The sequence below is a fragment of the Mauremys reevesii genome, linkage group 8, assembly GCF_016161935.1.
Source record: "Mauremys reevesii isolate NIE-2019 linkage group 8, ASM1616193v1, whole genome shotgun sequence".
Lineage (NCBI taxonomy): Eukaryota > Metazoa > Chordata > Testudines > Geoemydidae > Mauremys > Mauremys reevesii.
The window spans coordinates 89,747,697-89,772,033 of NC_052630.1; the positions used below are offsets into that span (position 1 = coordinate 89,747,697).

Sequence of the window (24,337 nt, forward strand, 5' to 3'; positions counted from 1 at the left end):
AGAACACCCGTGGTCTCAATATTGTCAATTTTTGTGTAGGCATTGGGACAAAGAGTTTTGAGGTGAGATTTGAAAGTGGATTATGAGGTAGCTTTGCAGATGTTTATAGGGAACTTCTCTGAGGCATGGAGGAAGTATATCCTTTGCAGCAGTAATCAGAAGGGATATTAAGTGGGGCAAGTTAACCCACTGAGGCTTTAATCCTTCAAAAATTTACACATGTAAATAACTTTAATCCTGGGAGGAGTCCCATTTCTGGGAGTAAAGTAAAGAATGTGTGTAGGGACATTTGCTGGATCAGGACTCAAGTTTGCAATTAGCCAAAAGCAGCTGTCTTATAGTGCAAGATTCTCACACGCTGATAGCAAGTGCATCAAAAAGGTTCTAAAGTTAGGTGTCAGATGTTGTCTCCCACCAAAAACTGACCCTAATGGAATATGAACCAGCACATGAAACTTTTGTATTGCATACAGTATGGCCCTACAATTAGTCTGTGTTTCCCAGAACCATACTAAAATTGGCCATATTCTACCCTGCCTTACCCAGAGTGCAAACTCAGTCTGGTCATTGGGGGAACCCACAGATGTAAATGAGGGCAGAATTTGGTTGGGCTCTCTGGGTTGCCTGTCAGTCTTCTTTTACATGCAGTTAATCTGGACACAAGGCTTGCTGCAGAAAGAATGCCATTTGCAAGGTTATATTGGCTGCCTATGTAACCCCCAGGCCACGTATCTGAAGTAGATGCCCTGCTGTCCAAAGGTCAAGTGTAACTAGGCCTGAAACCAGGTAGAAGCAGCATATAGAGAGAGCACGAGGAGAGTCTTCCCAGGTAGGAATGCTAAAAGACAGTCCTGCCAGGGTTTCTGGGCAATGACCCTGGCCAAAGATGGATTAGCCTCTAAATTCCTTCTTGGCCTGTAAGGCCTTCTTCACCAGGTCCTGTACAGCTGGGCTGTAAGGAATATGGGTGCATGTTGCTGATGGAGATATTCTAATGGCTAACCCACCCACCCCCCCTCTTTTGTCTTTCTTTGATTTTGGTGGCTGCTCCATACCATCTAAGCATAGATTCCTTGTAACAGAACTGGAGCAGTGTTTGTCCTAATCTCCCCATCCTGCTAACAGGTGTTGATCCAGCAGGGAAAGTCTTAAGTGGGTTTTGCTGACTCAGTGTTACCCTTCTCAAATACAAAAGGAGGTAGGAGTTGCTAAGTGGTTCATGGACCAAGACATTAACTGCTTTTCAGCGTAGGAACCTTAGTATAAAGTTCTCAAAAGCACCTAACTCATTGACTTTCAATAGGACCTGGGCTCCTAAGTTACTTAGGTGCTTTTAAAGTGCTTGAATAATACATAACAGGCCTCACTCTCAATGTATTTATTTTTAAACCATGATTGGGTTTAGGAATTAAACCCACATTCAGGCTTGGTCCTGTAACTTCTGTGTATATAAAATACCTGTCTTCTAAAATGAACTATAGCTGCAGAATCAGCCCCTAGCATTGCAGAGTATTGAATCTGGCAAGAAAGTAAAAGTTAACACTAGGATTTGAGGTTTTTAAATTTTTATTTCAGTAAAATAAACACCATCCAGTTTCAAACAAATTATATTAATGTAGCTGTTTTAACATTTTATTTTATTAAAAAATGTGGTGTAGTTGTATACCAGTTGCTTAAGGGTATTCTGGTTCTGAAGTTCATAGCATAAATAAAATCTTCGTCAATATCATAAAATAACTTAGTATACCTTAGAATAAAACCTTGAGCATCAACGTCCCAAAATACAATACATTTGTTAAAAAATTTTGATTAACCTTTTTGCTCTTTCCTGTTAAAGGTGTTTTAAACCAGAAACTACTAGTTGCACTTTTAAAACTTCAACGTGTTTGGTGCATTTTGAAAGTAACTCAACCATGCAGCTTCTTAAATCTTCCTGTCTGGTTTTTAATTCCTTTAGTGACACACTTGCTTATAACTTTCAGCACAGGTTCTTTTTTCATTCCCATAACTTTCTGGCTGCAAAGTCAACTTCCTTCAGTCCCACACACCATGTTGTTCAATCTCAGTCTACCCACTTGACATCAGTTGTTTGTAATCCATTTGTCAGGTATAGGGATTTACTTCCTGACCAACTGCTAAAGTATTTCAAAATTTCAGTGCAATTTTGTTCAATTAGTTTTCATCCAAATGCCATCATCGCTCAGGGAGATTAACCACTGGGACCCACTGATCCTTGTAGCGACTTTCCTGGCAAAAGCAAATGAGCTGACTCAGTGCTGGATCCTTCCATTGAGATGCATGGGGATTCTGGGGAGAAAAAAAAGAAGTTGTTCAAAACAAAATCGAATGGTCTTAAATCACTAGTGCAAAAAGACGATGCTACTAACTAACATACAACTAACATCCAAATGCAAAGCTAAGCTGGATCCTTGAACTCAGATTGTTGTTTGATACAAATAGTCTCCTTAAATCCTTTAGCATAGGATTTCACAAAACCTCTATATACATGATTGCATTGCAACAGGGATTCAACATTTAAAAGCTGAGTAAGGGCTTCAGAATTTGGCTGTGGTGGAGGTGTGATCTAGTGGTCAGAGCATTTTAAATACATTCCTATTTTATGTACTGGCATTTTCTTGATGTCTTGAAATTGCTTCATTCTAGTGTTAATCTTGCTGAAAACCACACACAAACAATAATCTGGCTTCTTATTTGAAAATACAGGATTATATATGATGGGCTATAACTCCCACTGATTTCAGTGAGAGTGTCAGGATATTGTAGAGAAGTGGTAAAAAATAGCTTTAACATTAGACTGCACCTATACTATTGCATCTAAACCTATAACCCACAACAGCAAAGCAAACACTTAAGATTCCTTTCATGTTTCTTCTGCAGTATGGGCATAATGGAAATACTGAACAAGTGTTTTGAAGATTATTTTTAGTATAGGGAAAAATATTAAAATAGGAGCTGCATGCATATAAACTTCCTCTACTTTTTAAACAGAAAATTATTGATCCAGTTCCTGCTCTGTCTCTCTAAAGAGCCGATGAATTTCAACTGAGTTGAATTATTTCCCTATTTTTCTCCACAGAAATGTACACAGTAACTTTTGACCATGGGCTAGAGTTAAGAAATTATTAAAGTGTTCAGGCTTGCTAAAACCATCAATGAAAATTTCTTCCCCCTCTAAAAGCAACTAACCTGTTCTATCTAATCTCTACTCTGAGCCAATTTGTAATAAGGAATAACAAATAGAGGAGGCTGCTGTAGCAAGGTGACTCATGAGGATCTCTCTGCTGCTGGCAGGATCTTGAACATGTTTGAACATGCCCATATGGGGAAAACCTTTATGATCAAATCAGGAACAGCTCTGATGCAATGTCCTTAGTACAGGAAATAACTAAGTAGGGAAAAGGGCATGTCATTCCCCATAGCAAGTTAAAGATAGGCCTGATCCAAGTCCCAGATCTGAGCACTCCCAGATCTGGGGTCGGAGGGTGTAAACCCAAATTTGAATTTATAATGGGCAGAACCCCAGATCCCAAACTCCATAAAGCTGTGGGTGTGTTCAATATCTTACCCAAATGCATATCTTAGCTTATCTCTAAAGCAAACCCAACTGTAATCAGGTGAGAAACAGGCCTCGGAGACCCAGCTTAAGCAGCAGAAAGGGAGCTCTGTGCCAGTAAGTCTTTTGTGCTCCTGCTACTAGGGAGGAAGGAGGGGATGGTCACTTACTGTGACAAGCACACAGTGCAGGTCTGCAGGCTGCTCAGCTCCCCCACTTGCCCCCAGAAGCAGCAGCTCAGCCAGTCGGCCTGGGTTGCTCACTCGCAGAATGTTAATGTCATTCTCACAGCAGAAAGCCTGGATCAGGGTGAAGTGGATTTGCAAAGCAACATCCCGATCATCCTCATCATCTGCCGCTAGCAAACAAAGCACCACATTATCCGGATCCCTGAAGGATGAAACAATACAACCTGATTAGTCACAGCTTACACACAGATGAAACAGACAATGTCACAGCTTATACACATGCAAAAGCTATTATGCAGGCTGATGGTATGTGTCTGAGCCACAAGCAACCAAATGCGCACACATGTTCACAAGGTGAGACCTGTGTACACACAGTACATACATGTAGTCAATACAGATGCATCCCTATTTACTGGCTTTACATGCACACAGGTGTACTTCTGGCCCCGCTCCACACACACACGTACTTCTTCCCTCGGCCCCAGCTCCGCTGCACACGCTCCCCTCCCCCACGGCTGCACACGCACACAGGTGTGCTCCCCCTGCCCCGGCTGCACACGCACACACACACACACAGGTGTGCTCCCCCTGCCCCGGCTGCACACGCACACACACACACACACACAGGTGTGCTCCCCCCCGGCCCGGCCCCGCTGCACACGCACACACACACACAGGTGTGCTCCCCGGCCCGGCCCGGCCCCGCCCCGCTGCACACGCACACACACAGGTGTGCTCCCCGCACACCAGGCGTGTGAGGCGGTTAGCCGCCCCCCTAGCACGGCGCACGGACTGGCAGCCGGCTGTGCCGGGGGGGGGGCGAGGATTACCAGACAACAGCAGAAGGCAGGCGGGGGCCTCTGGCCCCCTCACTTACACGTTGAGCAGCTTGGCAGCCTCGTAGACCCCGACGGTGACGCTCCTCTGAGTCAGGGCTTTGCTGAGAACTTCCTCCAGCGCGCTCCCCGGCGTCTCCATCCTGAGAGCAGCAAGAACAAGCCGCGGCTCCCGTCAGCCACCCCCGGGCAGAGTCCGCGCGGCGCCCGCCCGCCCGCTCGCTCCGGCATCCCCGCGTCCCCCCGGCGCTGCGATCGTGACAGGCAGCGCGGCCGCCCCGCCGCGAGCAGCCCCCCGCCCCGCGGTACCTGCCCATCGCCTGCTGCTCTCCAGCCAGCTCCTCCAGAGTCATCGTGCAGCCGCGGGGGGCGCCGGAGCGTGCCCCGCCCCTCACACGAACTCGCGCCCCTCCAGCTGCAGCCCCTGCCCCTGCCCCCGCCGCGCCGGCTACACCCGCCAGCAGCGCCGCAGCCTCTGAGGGACAAAGGCGGCCTCGGCCGGGGTTATCCTGCCCACATCCAGCCAACCGTCTCCTTCCTCATTTGCATGCGGCCGCCCCATTGGGCCATGCAAATGTGGTTTCGCGGCCCGCTCGCCCCTTTTGCCCGGGCCCCGCCGGTGGAAGGCTGAGGCTGGGAAGCCGGGCGCGGGACGACAGCGGGCTCCGCGGCTGCCGATTGGCGGGGCAAATGGGTTGGGAGGCGGGGTCTGCGGTGGCAGGGCGCTGTCGATCATCGCTGCAGCCTCTGCGGGCTGCTTCAGCTGTTTTTCTGGTCGGTGCACATTTCCCCCCCCCCCTTTGTGTGGGGGAGGGGGCTGTCGGGCAAAGCTGTTGCCAGGGCTTAGTGCTCGCAAAGCACCAGGACAATAGTAGTTGTTAGTAAGCAGGTTAGAAAAGCCAAGTGTAGCTGCTCGCGTGCAGCACGTTGTCCCTTCCAGCTGCTGTTCAGTGAGCTCCTGCATTGTGCTGCGAGGTGCTGCCCGGCTGTACAAGGGAGAAGCATTTCAGTAGTGGGGTGTCTGACCTGCCACCCAGATGTCACAGGGTATGGGCAGGGGAGGGACCTGGTTTCTGTATCCATCTTGGCTGCTGCATGACTTTGGCATGCATATGGCTCCATTTGGAGAGGTGCTAAGTACCCCCAGCTCCCCTTGACTTCCCTGTAGCTGTTGACTTGCAATGGGAGCTGGGGGTTCCCAGTGCACCTTTAAAAAAAAAATCTGGTTTCTGTGCCTCAGTTTCCCCATCCGAACACCTCCAAGGGATGTTGTGAGACTTGGTTCATTAATGCTGGTGAAAGCTGTATGAGAACATCAGATGAAAGTTGCTTAGAAAACACAAAACACTATTACTGGGAGCGTGATTATAATGTAAGGTGACCAGACAGCAAATGTGAAAAATTGGGACAGGGGGTGGGGAGTAATAGGAGCCTATACAAGAAAAAGACCCAAAAATCAGGACTGTTCCTATAAAATTGGGACAGCTGGTCACCCTATTATTAAGGCATACCCATTTTTAACATATGTTTGAAGAATACCATTCTAAGTGTTACTAGTAGTGTTCATTAACATCAGAAGAGAGGTCACCAGTCACTTGCATTATGGTTACAGTCAGGGGGAGCTGGGTTACTGGGAATTTTCCAGTTTATGAGACCTGTCTTCCCCTGCTGGTTGGGTTAGTCTCAGTTTCTCTGAGTGAGTGCTGGAAGACATGGCTGCCTCATTAGCCTTGTGTGCTGCTCTGGAGCTCCTGAGGGCCATTTCTCAGCTGTGCACTCTGACATCATTTCCTGCCTGCTACACAGCAGCTCCATTTCTGTCTCCACTGTAGGTCACTTCCCTGCACCCCTCATGCCCAGCCCATCTATTGTTGGACTCCAGGCATACTAGATTCCCTCTCTCTACCCTAGGGCCTCCATTTCTGGCCTCCAACATTCTCCAGCTACTTCTCTTCTGATTTCTGCCCCTCCCCCTCTCCCTTCCAACAGCTCCTTTTTTACTTTCAGATACCCCATTCCCCTGTCAAGATGTCTCCCCTCTCTTTTCGCCACCCTCTGATAGAAGTGGGAAGAGAACGAGCAAGGAAAGAGACCTTGGAGGAGGATAAGTGGGAAACTGAGAAGAAGCTTGGTACAAGAGAAGAGGAAAGCAGTGTAAGTAATGGGTGTTGAAGGAAGAGGGAAAGCACAGGGAGCAGAGAACAGAGAGAGAAGATAAAGCACCAAGAACTTAGGGTGACAGAAACTCAGAACAGCAATAAGGAAATAAGGTTGGACTAAATTAAAAAGGGAGCAAAGCCTGCAAGAGGTGGGGCTGAGACTGTGGAAGCCCTGACTAAAGGGAGCACTGGGATGTAAGGACTGTTTTCTCCCACTTCATCCTTTAGGTAACAGTCCTGGTTTCTCTTCTGGAGGTGGGGCACATGGCTAGCTCTGGAGGGGAGGTGCCTCTTAATGTCCAGGCAGAGCACTGGTCTCTCCACCCACAACCTACCATGGCAACTGCCCTGGTTTTCCACTTCAAAAATCTGATCTCCCTAGTTAAGGGATGGTAACTGGAGGAAAAACAATAGACTGGAAATAAGTAAGTGCGTATTAGACCAAATCACTCTAAGTATTCCCACTCATGCACTGAAATGCATTTCACAACTCTTCCTCAGTTTAGAGACCAATTCACTTCTGTACCACCCAAATCTGTTATCTCACATTTATTACAGTAAGTTAATGACATAAGATTATGCTGACTCATGCAGTAGAAATGACAGAAAGCTTTGTCTCTAGGCCAGTGGTTCTCAACCCATTGGGCTGCATGCAGTCCAATTATTGCACAGCTGTGGTCCAGCTGTGTGCTACAGGCCACCAGGCCGCATAGCGTGGTCTGGGGCTACCAGCAGGCCCCGCTAGGGTGACTAAACAGCAAGTGTGAAAAAATCAGGATGGGGGTGGAGGGTAATAGGAGTCTATATAAGAAAAAGACCCAAAAATTGGGACTGTCCCTATACAATTGGAACATTTGGTCACCCTAGGCCCCTCACAGTGGGAGTCTGGGGTCCAGGGCTGCTGCCCAGCCCCAAACAGCAGAGGTCCGGGGTCACCACACAGCCCCAGAGGGTCCAGGTCTGAAGCTGTTAGCCAGCCCTGCGGGGTTGGAGTCTGGAGTCGGCATCGGGGATGCTGGCCGACCCTGTGGGGTCGGGGTTTGGGCTGCTGCCTGGCTGCCCTGCCACCCAGCCCCATGCGGCGGGGTCCAGCAGGTCAGGGCTGCTGCACAGCTCTGCACGGCAGGGTCTGGGGTCCCTGCTGCCTGGACCCCTGCCCAGGACTCCGCTCCTGTCCCCACTCAGTGGAGGGGTCTCTTGGCAGGTGGTGCTGGGCATAGGGGTCAGTGGGGAGAGGTTCGGGGGTGTGGGGGGGGCGGTTGCTGTTATTGGCTAAAGCAAGAAGGTGCCCAAAGGTAAAGTCAGTGACATCTGTGTTGGCAATCATCTGGGGTCAGGGCTGGATCTGTTTTAAAAAAACCTTGAAAAATGTGAAGTCATATCACCATTAGAAGTGTGAAAGGCCTGAACTTGTACTTTCCTTGAGAGGGGAGCAGTGAGAGCTTGTTGACTGAAATCACACTTTAGGCTTCGTGCCACACAGTGAGCAGCCCCTGAAAAAAGAAATGACTCTCGTATCATTTTAAGGCCCACATTCAATCGTCTACTGGGGATAAATGTACATGCAAGCCAGGTCTAGCCCCTTGGCACTTGGCCAATTGCCAGTACAGCTCTCAGTGACGTTACATTCAGGTGCCTCTGATTTAGCATAGGTACAAAGTTTTCTATCATATCCGTTTCATGAATCAGCATTATGTCAATAATTCACTGTGATAAAAGTGAGATAGAAACTATGGGTGGCACGGAGGTTGAGTTGGTGCTTAAAATGAGGGCATTGGGCGCTGCATTTCGCTGCATAACTGGGAATGTTTTAGGCTGAGTTAGTTTGGTATGTGCTTAGTACCAGGATTGAGGATGTCACTCTGGTTTCTACTCAGATAACTGAGAGAAGCATTTGGCCCAATGATATCATTTTTCCTTCTGTATCAGACTTTCTTAAGTGCAATAGGGCCAACCCAGAGCACTCAAAAATCACAAGTCAGCCCCCCCCAAACCATAACACTAGCTTAAAAATAATGAATTTAAAAAAATAAAATAAAATTGCACTTCTCTTTAATTTGCCATCTTGTTTCTAGGCCTTTAGGGTACACTCAAGTCACATATTTCAAGTTATTCTTCACAACCGGGGGGCGGGGGAGACTTATTTTGCTTTTTTTAATGAAAGTTGAGATACTCAGCTCATAATCTGACTCCAACAGCTGGGGCTTTAAGAACAAAGCACAAAATATTGCAGGACTTCCAATACAATACAGAGAGCTGGCAACTCCGAAGCGAAAGATTCAGCCACAACTTAATAGGTTTATGTCTGTTTTTCTCCAAGAAGCTGGTAAAGAAATATCCCCTCTGCTTATTTTATCATTTTAATTGTGCAGCAATTCAAATTACTTATACTAATAAAGTACCAAGAGTGAGTAGAAGAAGGTGCAAGGGGCGTGTGTGCAGCCAGTACTGTATATCCTGATTACACAATGCAGCCTATCCCACAGCCTTGATGGCTTTCTGAACATCTGGCCTTATTAGGCATTTAAACGCTGGGGTTAATGTCCTCTCCATACATCGTCCGCCAAAGAATATAGGAGCTTTTGTCCGTGACTTTGTGGAACATTTGGGTTTATTTTTAGGCACCTACATGTTTCTCATGTCTATAACTTTTATTATAGCATGTATCAGAGGGATAGCCATGTTAGTCTGTAGCCACAAAAACGAGTCCAGTGGCACCGTAAAGACTAACAGAGTTATTTGGGCATAAGCTTTCATGGGTAAAAAACCCCATCTGAAGAAGTGGGGTTTTTTTTTACCCAGGAAAGTTTATGCCTAAATAAATCTGTTAGTCTTTAAGGTGCCACTGGACTCCTCGTTGTTATAACATGGTTTTTAATGATACATGTATTAATTGTGTCATCTTCTGCCATCGCTAAACTCTGCCCTGCATGTTCTGTAAGTCGTGCATGTGCCTGGTGTGATCTTTTCACCAAAGATTTTAACTGGAGGAAGCTTCCTGTACTAAACTGTGTGGTAAATCAGATGGTTAGACAGAGAGTCTTGGGGCTGGTGGTCACCTGAGATGTTTCTCCTAGAGAACATGCTCTCTGTCTTAGACAGTTGTTGGATTCAGAATACTTTACTCCCTGATGCACATAAATTTGGATCTGTTGGGCTCTGAAGAGCACAGGATCACTACATATGGCACAGAGTCTTAAAATAACAACACTATCTCTACAAAGGACACCCTGGCTACACTTTATATCTGCCCCTTGCTGATAAGGTACCACTGATAACTGTGAAGTGCTGAGAGCCACACCTCAGCTCCCATTGGCTTCAGGGTAGGGTAACCATATTTCCCTATGCTGAATATGGGACACCTTGTAAAATTGCTCGTATTCAACAGCAATCAATCCGAACTATGCAGTAGCCCCCGCAACATGCTATAAAAACTCCAGAGTCCCAAGGTGCCGCCCCAAGCACGTGCTGGTGTCTGGAGCCGTCCTGGCACCTCAGGAGGCCACCCAGCCTTTCTTGGTTGTGACGGGAGGGAGGGACAACCAAAAATTATAACTCAAAGGAGGGCAGGGGGTGGGGAGCTCAGCTCAAAAAGTTTGAAAACAGCTCAGGGTGCAGGGAAGGGGGTAACTGGGGGCTGTGCGCGGAAGGGGTAGCTCAGGGTGCAGGGAAGGGGGTATCTGGGGGCTGTGTGTGTGGAAGGGGTAGCTCAGGGTGCAGGGAGGGGGTAGCTGGGTGCTGTGTGTGTGGAAGGGGTAGCTCAGGAGCAGGGAGGGGTAGCTGGGGGCTGTGTAGCTGGGGCTGTGTGTGTGGAAGGGGTAGCTCAGGGAGCAGGGAGGGGTAGGTGGGGGCTGTGTGTGTGGAAGGGGTAGCTCAGGCAGCAGGGAAGGGAGTAGCTGGGGGCTGTGTGTGCGGAAGGGGTAGCTCAGGGTGCAGGGAGGGGGTAGCTGGGGGCTGTGTGTGTGGAAGGGGTAGATCAGGGAGCAGGAGGGGTAGCTGGGGGCTGTGTGTGTGGAAGGGGTAGCTCAGGCAGCAGGGAAGGGAGTAGCTGGGGGCTGTGTGCGCGGAAGGGGTAGCTCAGGGTGCAGGGAAGGGGGTATCTGGGGGCTGTGTGTGTGGAAGGGGTAGATCAGGGAGCAGGGAGGGGTAGCTCAGGAGCAGGAGGGGGTAGCTGGGGGCTGTGTGTGGGGAAGGGGTAGCTCAGGGTGCAGGAGGGGGTAGCTGGGGGCTGTGTGTGTGGAAGGGGTAGCTCAGGAGCAGGAGGGGGTAGCTGGGGGCTGTGTGCGGAAGGGTAGCTCAGGGTGCAGGGAGGGGGTAGCTGGGGCTGTGTGCGGAAGGGGTAGCTCAGGCTGCAGGGAGGGGGGTAGGTGGGGGCTGTGTGCGGAAGGGGTAGCTCAGGGTGCAGGGAGGGGGGTAGGTGGGGGCTGTGTGCGGAAGGGGTAGCTCAGGGAGCAGGGAGGGGGGTAGCTCAGGGTGCAGGGAGGGGGGGTATCTGGAGGCTGTGTGTGTGGAAGGGGTAGCTCAGGGTGCAGGGAGGGGGGTAGCTGGGGGCTGTGTGCGCATGGAAGGGGTAGCTCAGGGTGCAGGGAGGGGGTAGCTGGGGGCTGCATGCGCAGAGGGGGTAGCTCAGGGTGAAGTGAGGGGGTAGCTAGGGGCTGTGTGCGGGCAGGGGGTAGCTCAGGGAGCAGTCCCTGTTCCCTGAGGGTTCTGCCAGCCCCACCCCTACGGCACTTACCCGCTGCATGAGAAAAGGGGGCTGGGAACTGAGGAGCAGCCAGCAGGAGAGGCGGGAACACCAGCCAGAGGAGCAGTTGCCCTGCACTGCCCAGCTCCAGTTTCCCACCTCTGAACTGGCCAGAGGGAAGAGAGAGAAGGAGGTGTGGGGGGTGTGGAGCTGCCATTTGGGGTGGGAACATTCCCGATGCCCCCCAACTCTGCCCATGGACCCAGGGGGCTTCAGCCCCATGGAGAACACCAGGGATCCAAGATTCAGCCCCACGGCTCCTGCCTTCAGCCTCATGGCGGGCACTAGGAAGCAGGGCTTCGGTTCCCCCCCCCGCTTCCGCCCCCTCCCGGCTCTGGCTTCAGCCCTGCAGCAGGCACTGGGAATCAGGGTTTTAACCCCCCACCCCCCATGGCTTCGGCTTCAGCCCCACGGTGGGCGCTGGGGATCAGGGTTGCAGCCCCATGGGAGGCGCTGGGGCTCAGGCTCTGGGTTTCAGCATCGGTGCCCAGTGACCCCCCTAAAAGCGCTTTCAGACCCCAATTGAGAACCCTTGCTTAAGGTTTCACATGATGAGGGGTGACACCCACCCCCACCCCCTCACACACGGGGCTGCCTCTCATCCTATCTGATGTGTCATCTTCCCACCTCTCCACCCGGCCTGAGGCCACCACGTGCTCTCACTGACAAGCCACTGCCTTCCCGCACTCGCTCGCCAGCCACAAACAAGACACGGCTGGGGCTGCGCCGACTGACCACTGACTGACCAGCACGGGGAGCAGAAAATACGTGAGAATTTGCTCATTTTTTAAAAAAAGGCGGGACACCTGCAACAGGGTTTAAATACGGGACTGTCCCATCACTGTCCCCCGGTGACCATCCGGGGACTGACCCCCGGATGGTCACCTACCTCAGTGGGATTTGAGGCTGCTCAGCACATTCCAGAAGTTTTTAGGGTTGGGCCCTCCTCCTAGCACCGGGGCACTTTTTAAATGTATGGCTTAAATAAGCCCAAATAAATAGTAATTCTCACAGGTGGATACACACTGTCAGACCTGACCTGAATGACCCCGCACAACAAGCTGCATGGAACCAAACTGATCTATGTTAGAACTGATGGGAGGTGAACATTTCATTCTAGGGAATCTAGTTACTTCAAACTTGAGGCTTGGCCCTTCTCTCCAAAAGCCAGGTAGTTATTTGCAATTGCTGCAATATTAACAAAATAACTTTTCTAAAAAATACTGTGGGAAGCTTTCCATTTTGTTCAGTGTCTTGTCTCTTTAAGCCCTGGGTGGCATCTTTAGTTGCCACACACACATTTTCTAGCACTGCCCCCAAATCCAGCCACTTTGATCAGACTTTATAAAACCTTTGACAAGCCAGAGAGATTAATAAAAAAAATCACAGCCCAGTCGTCAGCTGGTGTAAATCAGTGCAGCTCCACTGACCTTACACTGCTACATTCCCGGAGATACACCCCAAACCTACAAAAAAGCAACAAAAGTTATTAACTGAAGCAGCAAAGACTGTGACTCATAGGAAAATTACAACAAAGCTAACCGAAATATGAAAAGAGGAAAGGGAATAGATCTCTTCTTAAATCAGACAGTCTGTAACTTGTCTGAAGAGCTAACACATAGGAAACAAGTGGCAGTGCCTCAGGGCTAAAGTTCCACTGTACTATCTCTCAAAAAATATCAATCACTGAATAAATTCAGCCTGAACACAATGCTGCACAAACCAGCCATGTATCTGGGTATAACAATCTCAGACCTACCCTACCTGTGTATAACCCTGCTGCACTGAATACCTCTGAATATACAATAGTTAAACTCAATAGCTATACACATAGCTATGTGTAACAATACCACACCAAAACCCACTGTCCCTTTCTGTTCTGCAATATTACACCAAATATTTACATGTATACTTTACCTTTGGACTTACTAAGAAGTACTCCTATAAAATACAAATGAACAGCTAAACAAAAGGCTGCATACAATCTCAGACTTCCCCATTCATAAGTGGCTTAAAACCAGCTATGTCTCTTTCCCCTCTTGTTCTGCATGGAATATTGCTCAGCTTGGACAGAGAACTGGGGCTCAAGTTTGCATTTCACTCTCTACCGTAGCTAACCTGTTGGGGTTTTGTTTTTTCCCCCATGGCTTTGAGGAAGGTGCTGGATTTACCTTTGAATTATACTTGTATCTTTAATAGGTTGCCACCGCCTTTGCCACTTATTTCCCTACAGGAAGGGTTGGGATTCATTTTGCTGGTGATTACTGAGATGTAGAAGAATCATGTGATTATTTTCCATTGAAATTCTTGCTCTGATGGAAAGGAGATGGTGGTCTGGGCAGTTGGAGGTGAGGAGACTTCCCACCACCCTCTATGCTAGAGCAACCCTTTTATCTATTTTAACTAGTCCATGTTTGGAAGCTTAGTTTATATATCACCTTTTTATCTGATACTTGCCTATCATAGAGGTGTAGAACTGGAAGGGACCTCGATAGGGTTTTTTTCACCGCACTGAGGCGGGACTAAATATTATCTAGTTGTTTGTCTAACCTTTTCTTAAAAACTTCCATTGATGGAGATTCTACAACCACCCTAGGAAATTTGTTCCAGTGATTAACTATCCTTAGAGTTAGGAAGTTTTTCCTAATGTTTAACCTAAATCTCCCTTGCTGCAGTTTAAGCCCATTGCTTCATGTCCTGTCATCAGTTGTTAAGGAGAACAATTTATCCCCCCTGTCTTTATTAATAACCTTTCACATACTTGAAGAGTGTTATCAGGTCCCCCCTCTGCCTTCTCTTCTCCAGACTAACAAACTCAGTTTTTTCAATCTTTCTTTGTAGGTTATGTTTTTTAGAGCTTTAATCTGTTTTGCTGCTCTCCTCTGGACTTTCTCCAATTTGTTCACATCTTTCCTGAAGTGTGGTGCCCGGAACTGGACACAATACTTCTACTGAGGTCTTATCAGTGCTGTGTAGGGCAGTAAAATTACTTCTTGTGTCTTGCTTATAACAGATGTACTAATACATCCTAGAATGATGTTTGGGTTTTTTTGCAACAGTATTACCTTGTTGACTCATATTTAGTTTGTGAGCCAATATAGCCCCCAGATACTTTTCTGCAGTTCTCCTTTCTAGGCAGTCATTTCCCATTTTGTATTTGTGGACTTGATTTTTCCTTCCTAAGTGGAGTACTTTGCATTTGTCCATATTGTATTTCATCCTATTTATTTCAAACCATTTCTTCAGGTTGTAAAGATCATTTTGTCCTCTGAAGTGCTTGCAACCCCTCCCAGCTTGGTATCTGAAAACTTTATATGTGTACACTCTATTCCATTATCCAAATGATTTATAAAGATATTGAATAGAATCAGACCCAGGACAGATCCTTGCAGGACCCCCCTTGTTATGCCCTTCCGGCTCGACTGTGAACCATTTATAACTATCCTTCAGTTTTCTAACCAGTTGTGCACCCACCTTATAGTAGGTTTGTCTAGACTTTATTTTCCTAATTTGCTGAGGAGAACATCATGTGAGACAGTATCAAAACCCTTACTAAAGTCAAGATATATCACATTTACTGCTTCTTCCCCTATGCACAAGTCTTGTTACGCTGTCAAAGAAGGATATTTGGTTGGTTTGATATGATTTGTTCTTGACAAATCATGTTGATTGTTACTTATTACCTTATTATCTTCTAGTTGCTTACCTTCTATGAAAACTTTATAACTTAGACTCCTGGAGAAGATAATCCACCACCTTTAGCTAACACAGACTACTTCTATCAGGCTAGTCTATGGCTAGCTATTAGGCTTTACTCCTGCATTTGGTAAACTGTACTGGCTTTCTGTAACGTGGTAGATTGTGCTTTCAGATTCTACAGTTGACCTGTAAGGACAGTAGTCAGCCCATTGCTTCTCTTTGAACTTTTGCTGCCATATGTTCCCATTCACCCTGTAAGACCTACAGGGGAGGGTTTATTATAATCAGAACTATGTCAGAGATCATGCTTTCTCAGCTGCTGCCCCAAGAAGCAAGCCTCCCTTTTCCAGAAGACCTGCATTCATTGTACATTATCTACAGAAACACAGAGCTGGAGGGTCAGATCCTCCACTGGTGTAAAACAGCTTCAACAGACGTCAGCTAAGGATCTGGCCCTAAACAATCTATTAGAGACTTCTTGGCAATGTGGTTTAATATGGTTTGTTGTTTGTTTTCAGATTTGCTTTTTGCTTGCTATAAATGGCAACTTGGATTTCAGAACATTAAGTCAATCTAGTGTAATGCATGTCTGAAACCCTCTAAAATCATAGCTTGAAGCATGCAGCGAAATGAGGTAAAGGTTTATGCTGTATGCTGTACAGAGAACCATTTATTTGAGCATCTGTTAGTTTCATACTCAGCTCTTACTATCTGCCATAGCACAATATAAAAGGGTAATTAAATACAACATTTGTGGATCTTTAATTGCTTCTGACATGGGCAAGTTGTGGGCACATTTCACTAGTTTAGCTCAGCCTGCATATTGTATTGTCCTTTTCTCACTTCTAAGGTGGCACTTAGTGTATCAGATGTGACATGACGTGACTGAACAATATGTATCACATATGGGGAAAGGGAAAAGCTTCTTTTGCAGCAGGTAGAGGGATGGCAGATGGTAAGACAACAGCAAAACAGGTGGAACCATTGTTTGATGATGATCTGAATTAAGTTCGGTTAATTTACTATATCTTTACATAGCCCTAGCAACTAAAATCTCAGACTTCGTTGCACGAGATTGAGATCAGGTTTAAACTTTGCAGACAAACTGTCAGTGCAAGTCCATCTGTGACTGCTTGTAGAGCCAAATCTGTCTTAAAGTCAACTGCAAAACAAAACGCCGGTTTCTCTCTTCTGGGTGTCAGTAACCCCCTGAAGCCAGGACATTAGAAACCCTGTGCAGTGCTGTAAAAACGTGTCTTTTCTCAGGATTTTCATGCACAGGGCAATTCCCCTCCATTCTCCTTTTACTGATAAGCTCAAAAAAGCTCTGACAATGACACAGATTCATCCTTCTCCACTATAGCCCTACCCTGGCATTTTCAGAATCAGGGTCCCCTCTCATGCTGAGGTTGCTGGCTAGAACTTGGGGTAACTTTCGAGTTGATTTCCAAAACAGATTTACTTAAAGTGGTAAACCAGATGCACCCTTGCCCTCTGTCAAATGGACCATGATCAGCCTCGTTGCTTACTCAATTATTTTTAATCCTGGGTCAAATATTGGCCAGGATAATTCATTTCCCCTTGAAGAGAGTGGCATCTCTTTGTGTACTTAGATGCACTATTTGTTTTGCTGAAAAGACCTCTCTCCCTTCTCCTCTCTTGTATCGACTAAGATCCTTTCAGACCTGCTGATTTATGAGCAAGGTTTTAGGGAAAGGCGTAGCAATGCATCCCATCTACCTTTGCTCGTATGAAAATTCCCACTTAGTTTTAGAAGTAGACACAGCATAAAGACAGACTGATACGGGGCTGTTAATACTGCCACAGCAAATAAGTGATTTCATCTTTTGTCATTCTTTATATTCTTTGTATTATTAGGGATGACTAGAGCTGGTTGAAAATTTTCCAGTGGAACATTTCAGAAAATGCTGATTCCACAAAATCAAAACATTTTACAGGAACATATTGAGTTAACGGAAACTTTTGATGAAAAATTATCAGAATGTTTTGCTTTGATAATGGCAAACCATTTTATTTTGATAAGATCAAAGAGTTTTGTTTTTACTTTATTCTTTCGATTTTTCTATTCTAGGCTATTCTAACTCAAAGTGAAGTGCTTTCACCCCATCAAAAGGAAATGTTTAGATAAGGTCATTTTGATATTTCAGAAACAAAATTTGTCTGAAATGTCATTGTGCAGGAAATTTGAAATTTTAGTTGTTTTATTCTGATTTGGACCAATCTTGAAATGTCAGGATTTCCCACAGAACAGAAAATGATGCACTTGGTGCACTAGATCGTTGGGTTCTTTCACCCCTGTGAATGCATGGAGGGCCTATGAAGTACTGTCATTACCTGATTTAATCAATTTCCCTTTAAATGTCTTTCAGCTGGCTCAGTTATTCTGGGATTCCTCTGCTTTGTGACCTGCCTATAGATTTATCTTGTAAAAGTGGCTAAGGGAATGGGGGAAGGGTAGGCTCAGTGCTGTCTTAACATCAGCTGGTCAGGATGGAGTATTTCAAAATTGGTTCTTGCTAAAGTCAGATAAAGCTGGTGTGATCCTGACTGTCCTGAAGCGCTGTCTGAGTCAGGCTCCCCCATTACTCCCACCACGATACATTAGACGATTCAGAGCTTGCCAACAAGCTAGAGATCCATATGGACTCAGTTGGCCCTTGATTCTCATCTGGCAGCTGTCACTAAATCTGCCTTTCATCACCTGCCAAAAAGTGCTGAAGGCGTTTCTCTCTCACACAAACTCTGAGCTTTAATCCCTACTTTCATAATTTGCCAGGTTGATGCTTGTAATTCCCTCTTTATGGGTCTCCCTGATAGCTCTGTCAAGAAACTGCAATTAGCCTGAGATGCATCTGCTCGAGTATTTCTCCACACATGCCCCTTGTAGAGGAGCTCCTCTGTGCACCCTGGCGCACAGGCCAAGTCTTCAGGTGATGATTTGCTGAAGTCTGCCAGGATGAGGGCGGGTTTGCAGTGTTTCATGGCTCTGCATTCGACTCACTGCTGATGTTAATGCTCCTTTAGTAGCCAAGTGAGGGCTCTTCTGTTTTCAGTTAATTTAATTCCCAGGAAAGGACTACACTGGAGTCACGAGTCTTATGTGTACCCAGAGGTGCACGTACTGCACGGCGAGCAGGAATGCAAACTTTCTCACTCTGCCCCACCAGTGTGACTCAGAACTGACCTGGAAGGACCACTCCGTTGAAAATCTAATAGCAATAATTAGCCCTTTGCCAAGCATGAATAAATTAATCCTCATAACGCCCATGTCAGGTGGGTAAGTCAGTATTAACATCCCTGTTGTATGGATGAGAAACTGAGACACAGAGAGACAGATTGAGAGGCAGCTCTGAGCTGGGGTAACTTTTTGCCTTTTTCTAGCCCCTTCATGCTTGTAAATGAGACCTACTAATTCTCCCTTAGATTCACACTCATTTGCTATCACGTAACTAACACATCACCTGTGAATTTGGCCCTCTCAGCCTAACAGAATCTAGGACCTTGGCTACACTGCAGAGTTTTGTCGACAAAAGTTATGGTGCTTTAATTAAAGCGTTTAAATTAAACCACTATTGCATGTCCACATTATCCTCAGAGCGGATCCACACTAGCAGCTCTTGCATCGACACAGAAAGCAGTACACTGCGGTAGCTATCCCACTGTGCAACTGGTCGCAGGGTGCTTAGGGAAGGGTTTGCAATGCCTCATGGAGCAGGTACAGAGTCACATGATGCAGGTTGCTCAATCCCATCTGTCCATAGGCATCCTACTAGATTGCCAGCTGCTTTTCAACTGAAGTGTAAGTGGGGGAGGAGAAGAGGGAGTGTGTGTGAAAGGTTGTTTGTGTATGTGTTGGGGGGAGAGACAGAAACGGTGGGGGTGTTGGGGAAGAGTGAGTGTGCTGGTGTGCTGTCTCTTTTTCAGATAGCAACCTGAACAACCAATCTTTGGGGGGCGGGGAGCAGCATGGGCAAATTAGCAGGTGCTTAGCACCCACCTGCAACCAAGTTCCCCTCACTCCCACCCGCTGGTGGCCCCTGCCCATCAACTCCTCCCCCTCCCTCCCAGTGCCTCCTTCACACCGCAGAACAGCTGTTCCCCGGCGTGCAGGAGGCACTGGGAGGGAGGGGGAGGAGCGGGGATGGGGTGTGCTTGGGGAAGGGGGCAGGAAGAGATGGGGCCAAGTGGGGGTGGGAAGAGGCAGGGTTGTGGTGGGGCCTTGGGGGAAGGGTTGGAGTGGGAGCCGGGTAAATTTAGAAGCTGGCGCCTATGGAGAGAAGGACACCCCCTACATCAGCCCCCGGCTCTGCACAGCAGTCTCTTCTTCCCTCCACTCTGCATCAGCAGCAGCCTGCTCTACCTGCCTGCCTGCAGTTCTGTGATTGTCTCCAGTTCGCCCACAACCTTCTCAGCTACCGGGAGCGGCATCCTGAGCAGCTCTGTGAGCTCTCTGTGCTGAGGAATGTCAAAGCTTCCTGGAGCATTGAAAGAGGAGGGTGCATGCCTGCAGAGCAGCTGAGTTCAAAAAAGTGAGCACAGCGGGCATTGTGGGATATGGGGGAGACCAGTTATGTTGACTACAGCGTCTACACTGGCACTTTGTTCACAAAACTTTTGTGCAAAAGCCCTATGTATCTCGTCGAGGCAGTTTTATTTTGTTGCCAAAACTGAAGAGTTTTGTCACCACAAATGATATTGCAGTGTGTACTGCACTCCACTGGTTTCCTGCCAGAAGCTGCCTTCTGCCAACAAAACTCTGCAGTGTAGACAAGGCCTAAGCTGGTATAACTCACATGATACGGCGGGTCCAGAAGAAGATGTAAATTACATCAGCTTAGGTCTTATCTCTAGGTGAAAGTTGCTAACTAGGGCAATGTTTACACTACAAGCTAGAGGTGTGATTCCCCTGCTCCTGTACACAGACCCCTGCTAGCTCAGCAGTGTAGGGTGGTTGCACAGGCATTGGCAGCGGAGGCACAGCTCAGCCGTGCTGAGCACAAACCCACCGATTTCAGGCAGGTTTATACTGGGCACAGATCTGCCATGCCTCTGCTGCCGTTACCAACGCTACCCCAGCTAACCTGCTATTGATACTTGCATTAGCTCAGTGAGAGCTAGGAACACCCCTAGCTCATAGTGTTAATGAAGCCTAAATCCAGATTCGTTATGTCATTGCAAAAGGCTGCTTGGACACTCTTGTTTCAGTTTAACTGAAATAAACCTGGTTTAAACCAAAATTAGAGTATTTGCACAGCTTTTTGATTAAATCGGTTTAAAACCACACCTTTGGTTAAATTGTTATAACTCTGTATGAAGTCTAGCCTTTTGACTCACCTCTGAATTTGGCCCAGAGAATTTGAAGGGACATCGTCATCAGCTTGAAATCTAGTGAGTTTAAAGAGGAGATTCAGAGCAGTTTCAGGAATTACTCCAGTCCCTAAGTCCCTCTGCCAAAGTTTCTGGTTTCACAATCTCACTTTCTTATCTTTGTTTATGTTTTTTCTCCTTTATTGCTGTGTGAAAGACCCATACAAAGAACAGGGGAAAACGGGAATGGAACGGGGAAACTCCTATACACAATGTACTGTCAAATGCATAATGTAAACAAACTGAAAATACAGAGACATTTCCCCCTTTAATCTCTCTGTTATTGGAAACTATAGAGCAGGGGTGGCCAAACTGCGGCTCCTGAGCCACATGCGGCTCTTTTACTGTTAAAGTGCAGCTCACCGAGCCTCTTCCCCATTCTCCACCTACCAGACTGGTGCGGGGGGAGGGAGCTTGGGACCTCTGCCTTGCTGCGGGGTGATGGGGTAGGGGCTTCTGCCCAGCGGGGAGAGGGGTCTAAGGCTTCAGCACCGCAGGGTGTGCCTGCCAGGGATAGGGGCTTCAGCAGGAGCGAGGCTGAAGCCCTGAGCCCAGGGGCGGCTCTACGTTTTTGGCCGCCCCAAGCAGTCATGCGCGGGAGGCGCCCCGGAGCCGCGGGAGCAGCGGACCTCCCGCGGGCATGACTGCAGAGGGACCGCTGGTCCCGTGTGGCTCGGCTGGACCTCCCGCGGCTGCGGACGGTTCGCGGGTCCGGCGGCTCCGCTTGAGCTGCCGCAGTCATGCCTGCGGGAGGTCCCGCCGAGCCCCGGGCCGAGCGCCCCCTCCGCAGTCATGCCTGCGGCAGGTCCAGTCGTCTCGGGGCTCCGGTGGACCTCCCGCAGGCATGACTGCGGCAGGTCCGCCAGCCCAGCCTGCCGCCCCCCACCGGCCGCAGGGGACACCCCCTAGATTTTGCCGCCCTAGGCACCAGCTTGTTTTGCTGGTGCCTAGAGCCGCCCCTGCCTGAGCCCCATCAGATGCCTCCCACGGGGCTCAAGCACTGAGCTCCGGCAGGTGCACCTTTTCGAACTGAAGACTATCATATGCGGCTTGCAGGGTCAGTAAGTTTGGCCACCCCTCCTATAGATGTTACCAGTAATACTAGTACATGAAAAGTTTTCAGCCAGCCAAGTGGTTTTAAGCTGACTATGTCCATATAGTGACAAGGGTTAGTCATGCATGCCCAGACGCATGGAGGTTTTCTCTTTCTGATCACCTGTGTCATGGAGATCCCCAGCCCATCCCCATGCCACCCTCCACTTTTACACCATATCTTAAGATAACAGAGTTTTAGCATCACAGTCTGACTTCCTGCATAACACAGACCATACAGCCCACCCAGTAGTTTATGTATCAAGCCCATCATTTCAGTTTGAGCTATTGCACATCTTTTGGAAAGATATCCAGTCTTGATTTAAAGACTTCAAGTGACGGAGAATCCACCATGTACCTAGATAATTTATTCCACTGGTTAATTACCCCCACCAGGGCTGGCCCTAGATCAAATGGCACCCCAGGTGAGGTGCATCTTTGGCACCCCTCCCATTTGTTAAACTTTTGAATACCTTTTTTTTTGTATTTGTAGCCCATTTAATGACTTTGATGCACGATTTGCACACATGATTTATCCCTGTCATATAAGACTGACTGGTGACGCTCTTCCCTTTATATACCTGTGAGGGCATGACAGACAACAGTCTAAGAAGTTTGAGGAAAATGCAGTTCTCAGAAAGTCTGGAAGGTTCCATGAGATTCTACAAAGGTCCAGAACATTCTAGGAGGTTAGTGAAAAATAAATCCACATACAGAATACCTGAAACATTTTATTTCAAATATTCTATTTTGCCTTTTGTCACTAACAACAAAAAACATCACCCCAAGCTGGTTCACCCCCCCCCCCCTCAGCCCAGGATGTCAGTTGGTCACCTTCCCCTAAATCTGGGCCTGACCCCCACCATTACAAATGTATACCTTATTTGTAGTCTGAATTTGTCTAGCTTCAGCTTCCAGTTTTTGTTTTATTTAACCAGGGTTCAGTCTTCAGATCAGCAAGTTTTGACTATATTGATGCATAGAAAAGTTTCAGTAAATGAGTAAATTCTGTGAATGTTGACCTTGTATGTGACACAGGGCACATGTGAGAGCTAGTATTAGAACTGCTGAATTCCTGGCCCTATCACAATGCTCAGATGCTGGGGCCTAGGCCCGTGGTTCTCAACCAGGGGTCTGGGGCCCTCTGGGGAAGCCGCTAAGCAGGGCCGGTGTTAGACTCACTGGGGCCCAGAGTAGAAAGCCGAAGCCCCACTGCATGAGTCTAAAGCCTGAGGCCCTGAGCCCTGCCACCTGGGGTTGAAGTCAAAGCCTGACCAATGTAGCTTCATGGGGGCCCCCTGTTGTGTGGGGCCCCAGGCAGTTGCCCTGTTTGCTACCCCCTAATGCCGGCTCTGACTTTTATATACAGAAAAAACAGTTGTGGCACATGTGGGCCATGGAGTTTTTATAATATGTTTGGGGGGCATTCAGAAGGAAAACGTTTGAGAACCCCCGGCCTAGGCCATGCTGTCTCTATGGTGATTCATTCTACTTGCCCTTTCAATCTCTGGCTTCAAAACCTGCATGCTATTACAGCCACTAGGAACCAGACTGAAACCACCAACTCATTTCACGTAGCTCACCATAGCTGGCAGCTAAGGCTTTCAATCTCTGCTGACCATAACCAGATTCAGCTTTTGACTCAGCGAGGAGAGATTTTCAATCCTCATCAGCTAAGCCTTGTCAGGCCCATTTAAGACAGAGAAGGGTCCAGTGCATCTGTGACAGATTGCACACTGTCCAGCTGGGCAGGCACCTGGGCCTTATAAGGGGGAGATACTAGCAAAGAGAAGATGTCTATATGCTGGTCTCTCTCAAGGGAGGGTGCTGCAAAGGAAGCTGTGGCAGAGCTGCAGGGCAGCAAGGAGATCCTGAGTGGTAACCACAAGAGCAGTAGAGGGGGTTTGCCTGCTGACCTCTCTCAGACACTGAGAAAGAGATGAAGAAGGCTGAGGCCCAGTGAGGAGGGGCAGGAGATGGTTGCTTAGTGAGGAGCAGACTTGGAAAGAAGAGCTCTAGGACTGGCTGGAAATGCTAGAGGTAGGTATGAACTCTTGTGTTGTGGTCATGGACTTTATTTTAGGACTTCAGGATTGTTTTTAACTTATGCTATTAAACCAGCCCCAGGCCTGGGGTGTGGTAGCTATGAGAGGGCCTGTATGGAATTTATTAAGGAGCCCTGAGAGAAGGGGAAACTGAAGTTGGTCTCCTCAGAGCCAGTAGGGGGTGCTAGAGGGTAGATATGCCCTTTAACAAGCCTGAACAAAAATCCCCCATTCAAACACCTAACTTTAGGATTTTTTTTTTTAAAAGATGGATCTGGGTTTAATTGTAATTATTTGCTTAAGAGTCCCCTCAGTTGCAGAGTGTAGTGTTTAAATACAGTGGTCACAGGCACTATTGTGACATCTGAGATAGTGACCCTATACATGCATAACTCCTATAGTCAGTAATATGAGACTGGGTCAGTCTGACAGCAAAGTTACTGACCTTTAATTAGAATTTATTCCAGTAAAATACCAAATAACACATTTTGCAAAATGTGTATTGTATATTTTGCCCTCTTGTTTATACTTGCAAAATGATGCTCTTCACCCAGAGATACAGCTATATAACTGTCATATTTTTCAGAAACCCTTCGATTGTGGACAAAAGCA

The 24,337-nt window shown here is 47.6% G+C and overlaps 2 protein-coding genes across 3 annotated transcripts in view; one reads left to right on the forward strand and one right to left on the reverse strand.

Annotated features, from left to right (window-relative positions):
* GNG12 (G protein subunit gamma 12) overlaps nucleotides 1-24,337 on the forward strand; it is a 149,061-nt gene that overhangs the window by 80,513 nt on the left and 44,211 nt on the right. The window contains exons 1-2 of one of the 2 annotated variants that reach the window (XM_039485007.1): nucleotides 13,777-13,849; nucleotides 22,279-22,369. In XM_039485007.1, the coding sequence (XP_039340941.1) occupies nucleotides 13,828-13,849; nucleotides 22,279-22,369 (113 nt within the window). In that variant the 5' untranslated portion in view covers nucleotides 13,777-13,827. Of the gene's footprint in view, nucleotides 1-6,605; nucleotides 6,753-13,776; nucleotides 13,850-22,278; nucleotides 22,370-24,337 lie in introns of those variants that run through there. The other variant, XR_005583726.1, reaches the window with a different exon arrangement.
* GADD45A (growth arrest and DNA damage inducible alpha) lies at nucleotides 1,549-5,070 on the reverse strand. The gene is made up of 4 exons (XM_039485006.1): nucleotides 4,908-5,070; nucleotides 4,640-4,741; nucleotides 3,745-3,964; nucleotides 1,549-2,307 (listed from the first exon to the last, which is right to left on the reverse strand). Exons 1-4 carry the CDS (start codon nucleotides 4,949-4,951, stop codon nucleotides 2,194-2,196), a joined length of 480 nt encoding a protein of 159 aa, XP_039340940.1. The 5' UTR covers nucleotides 4,952-5,070; the 3' UTR covers nucleotides 1,549-2,193.

Excerpts from the sequence above, each read along its gene's own strand:
- GADD45A (XM_039485006.1), bottom strand. The coding sequence starts at position 4,951 with ATGACTCTGGAGGAGCTGGCTGGAGAGCAGCAGGCGATGGGCAG. Across the intron at positions 4,742-4,907 it reads GAGCAGCAGGCGATGGGCAG|GATGGAGACGCCGGGGAGCG; the intron begins GTACCGCGGGGC and ends TGCTGCTCTCAG. Across the intron at positions 2,308-3,744 it reads TGCACTGTGTGCTTGTCACA|AATCCCCATGCATCTCAATG; the intron begins GTAAGTGACCAT and ends TTTTCTCCCCAG.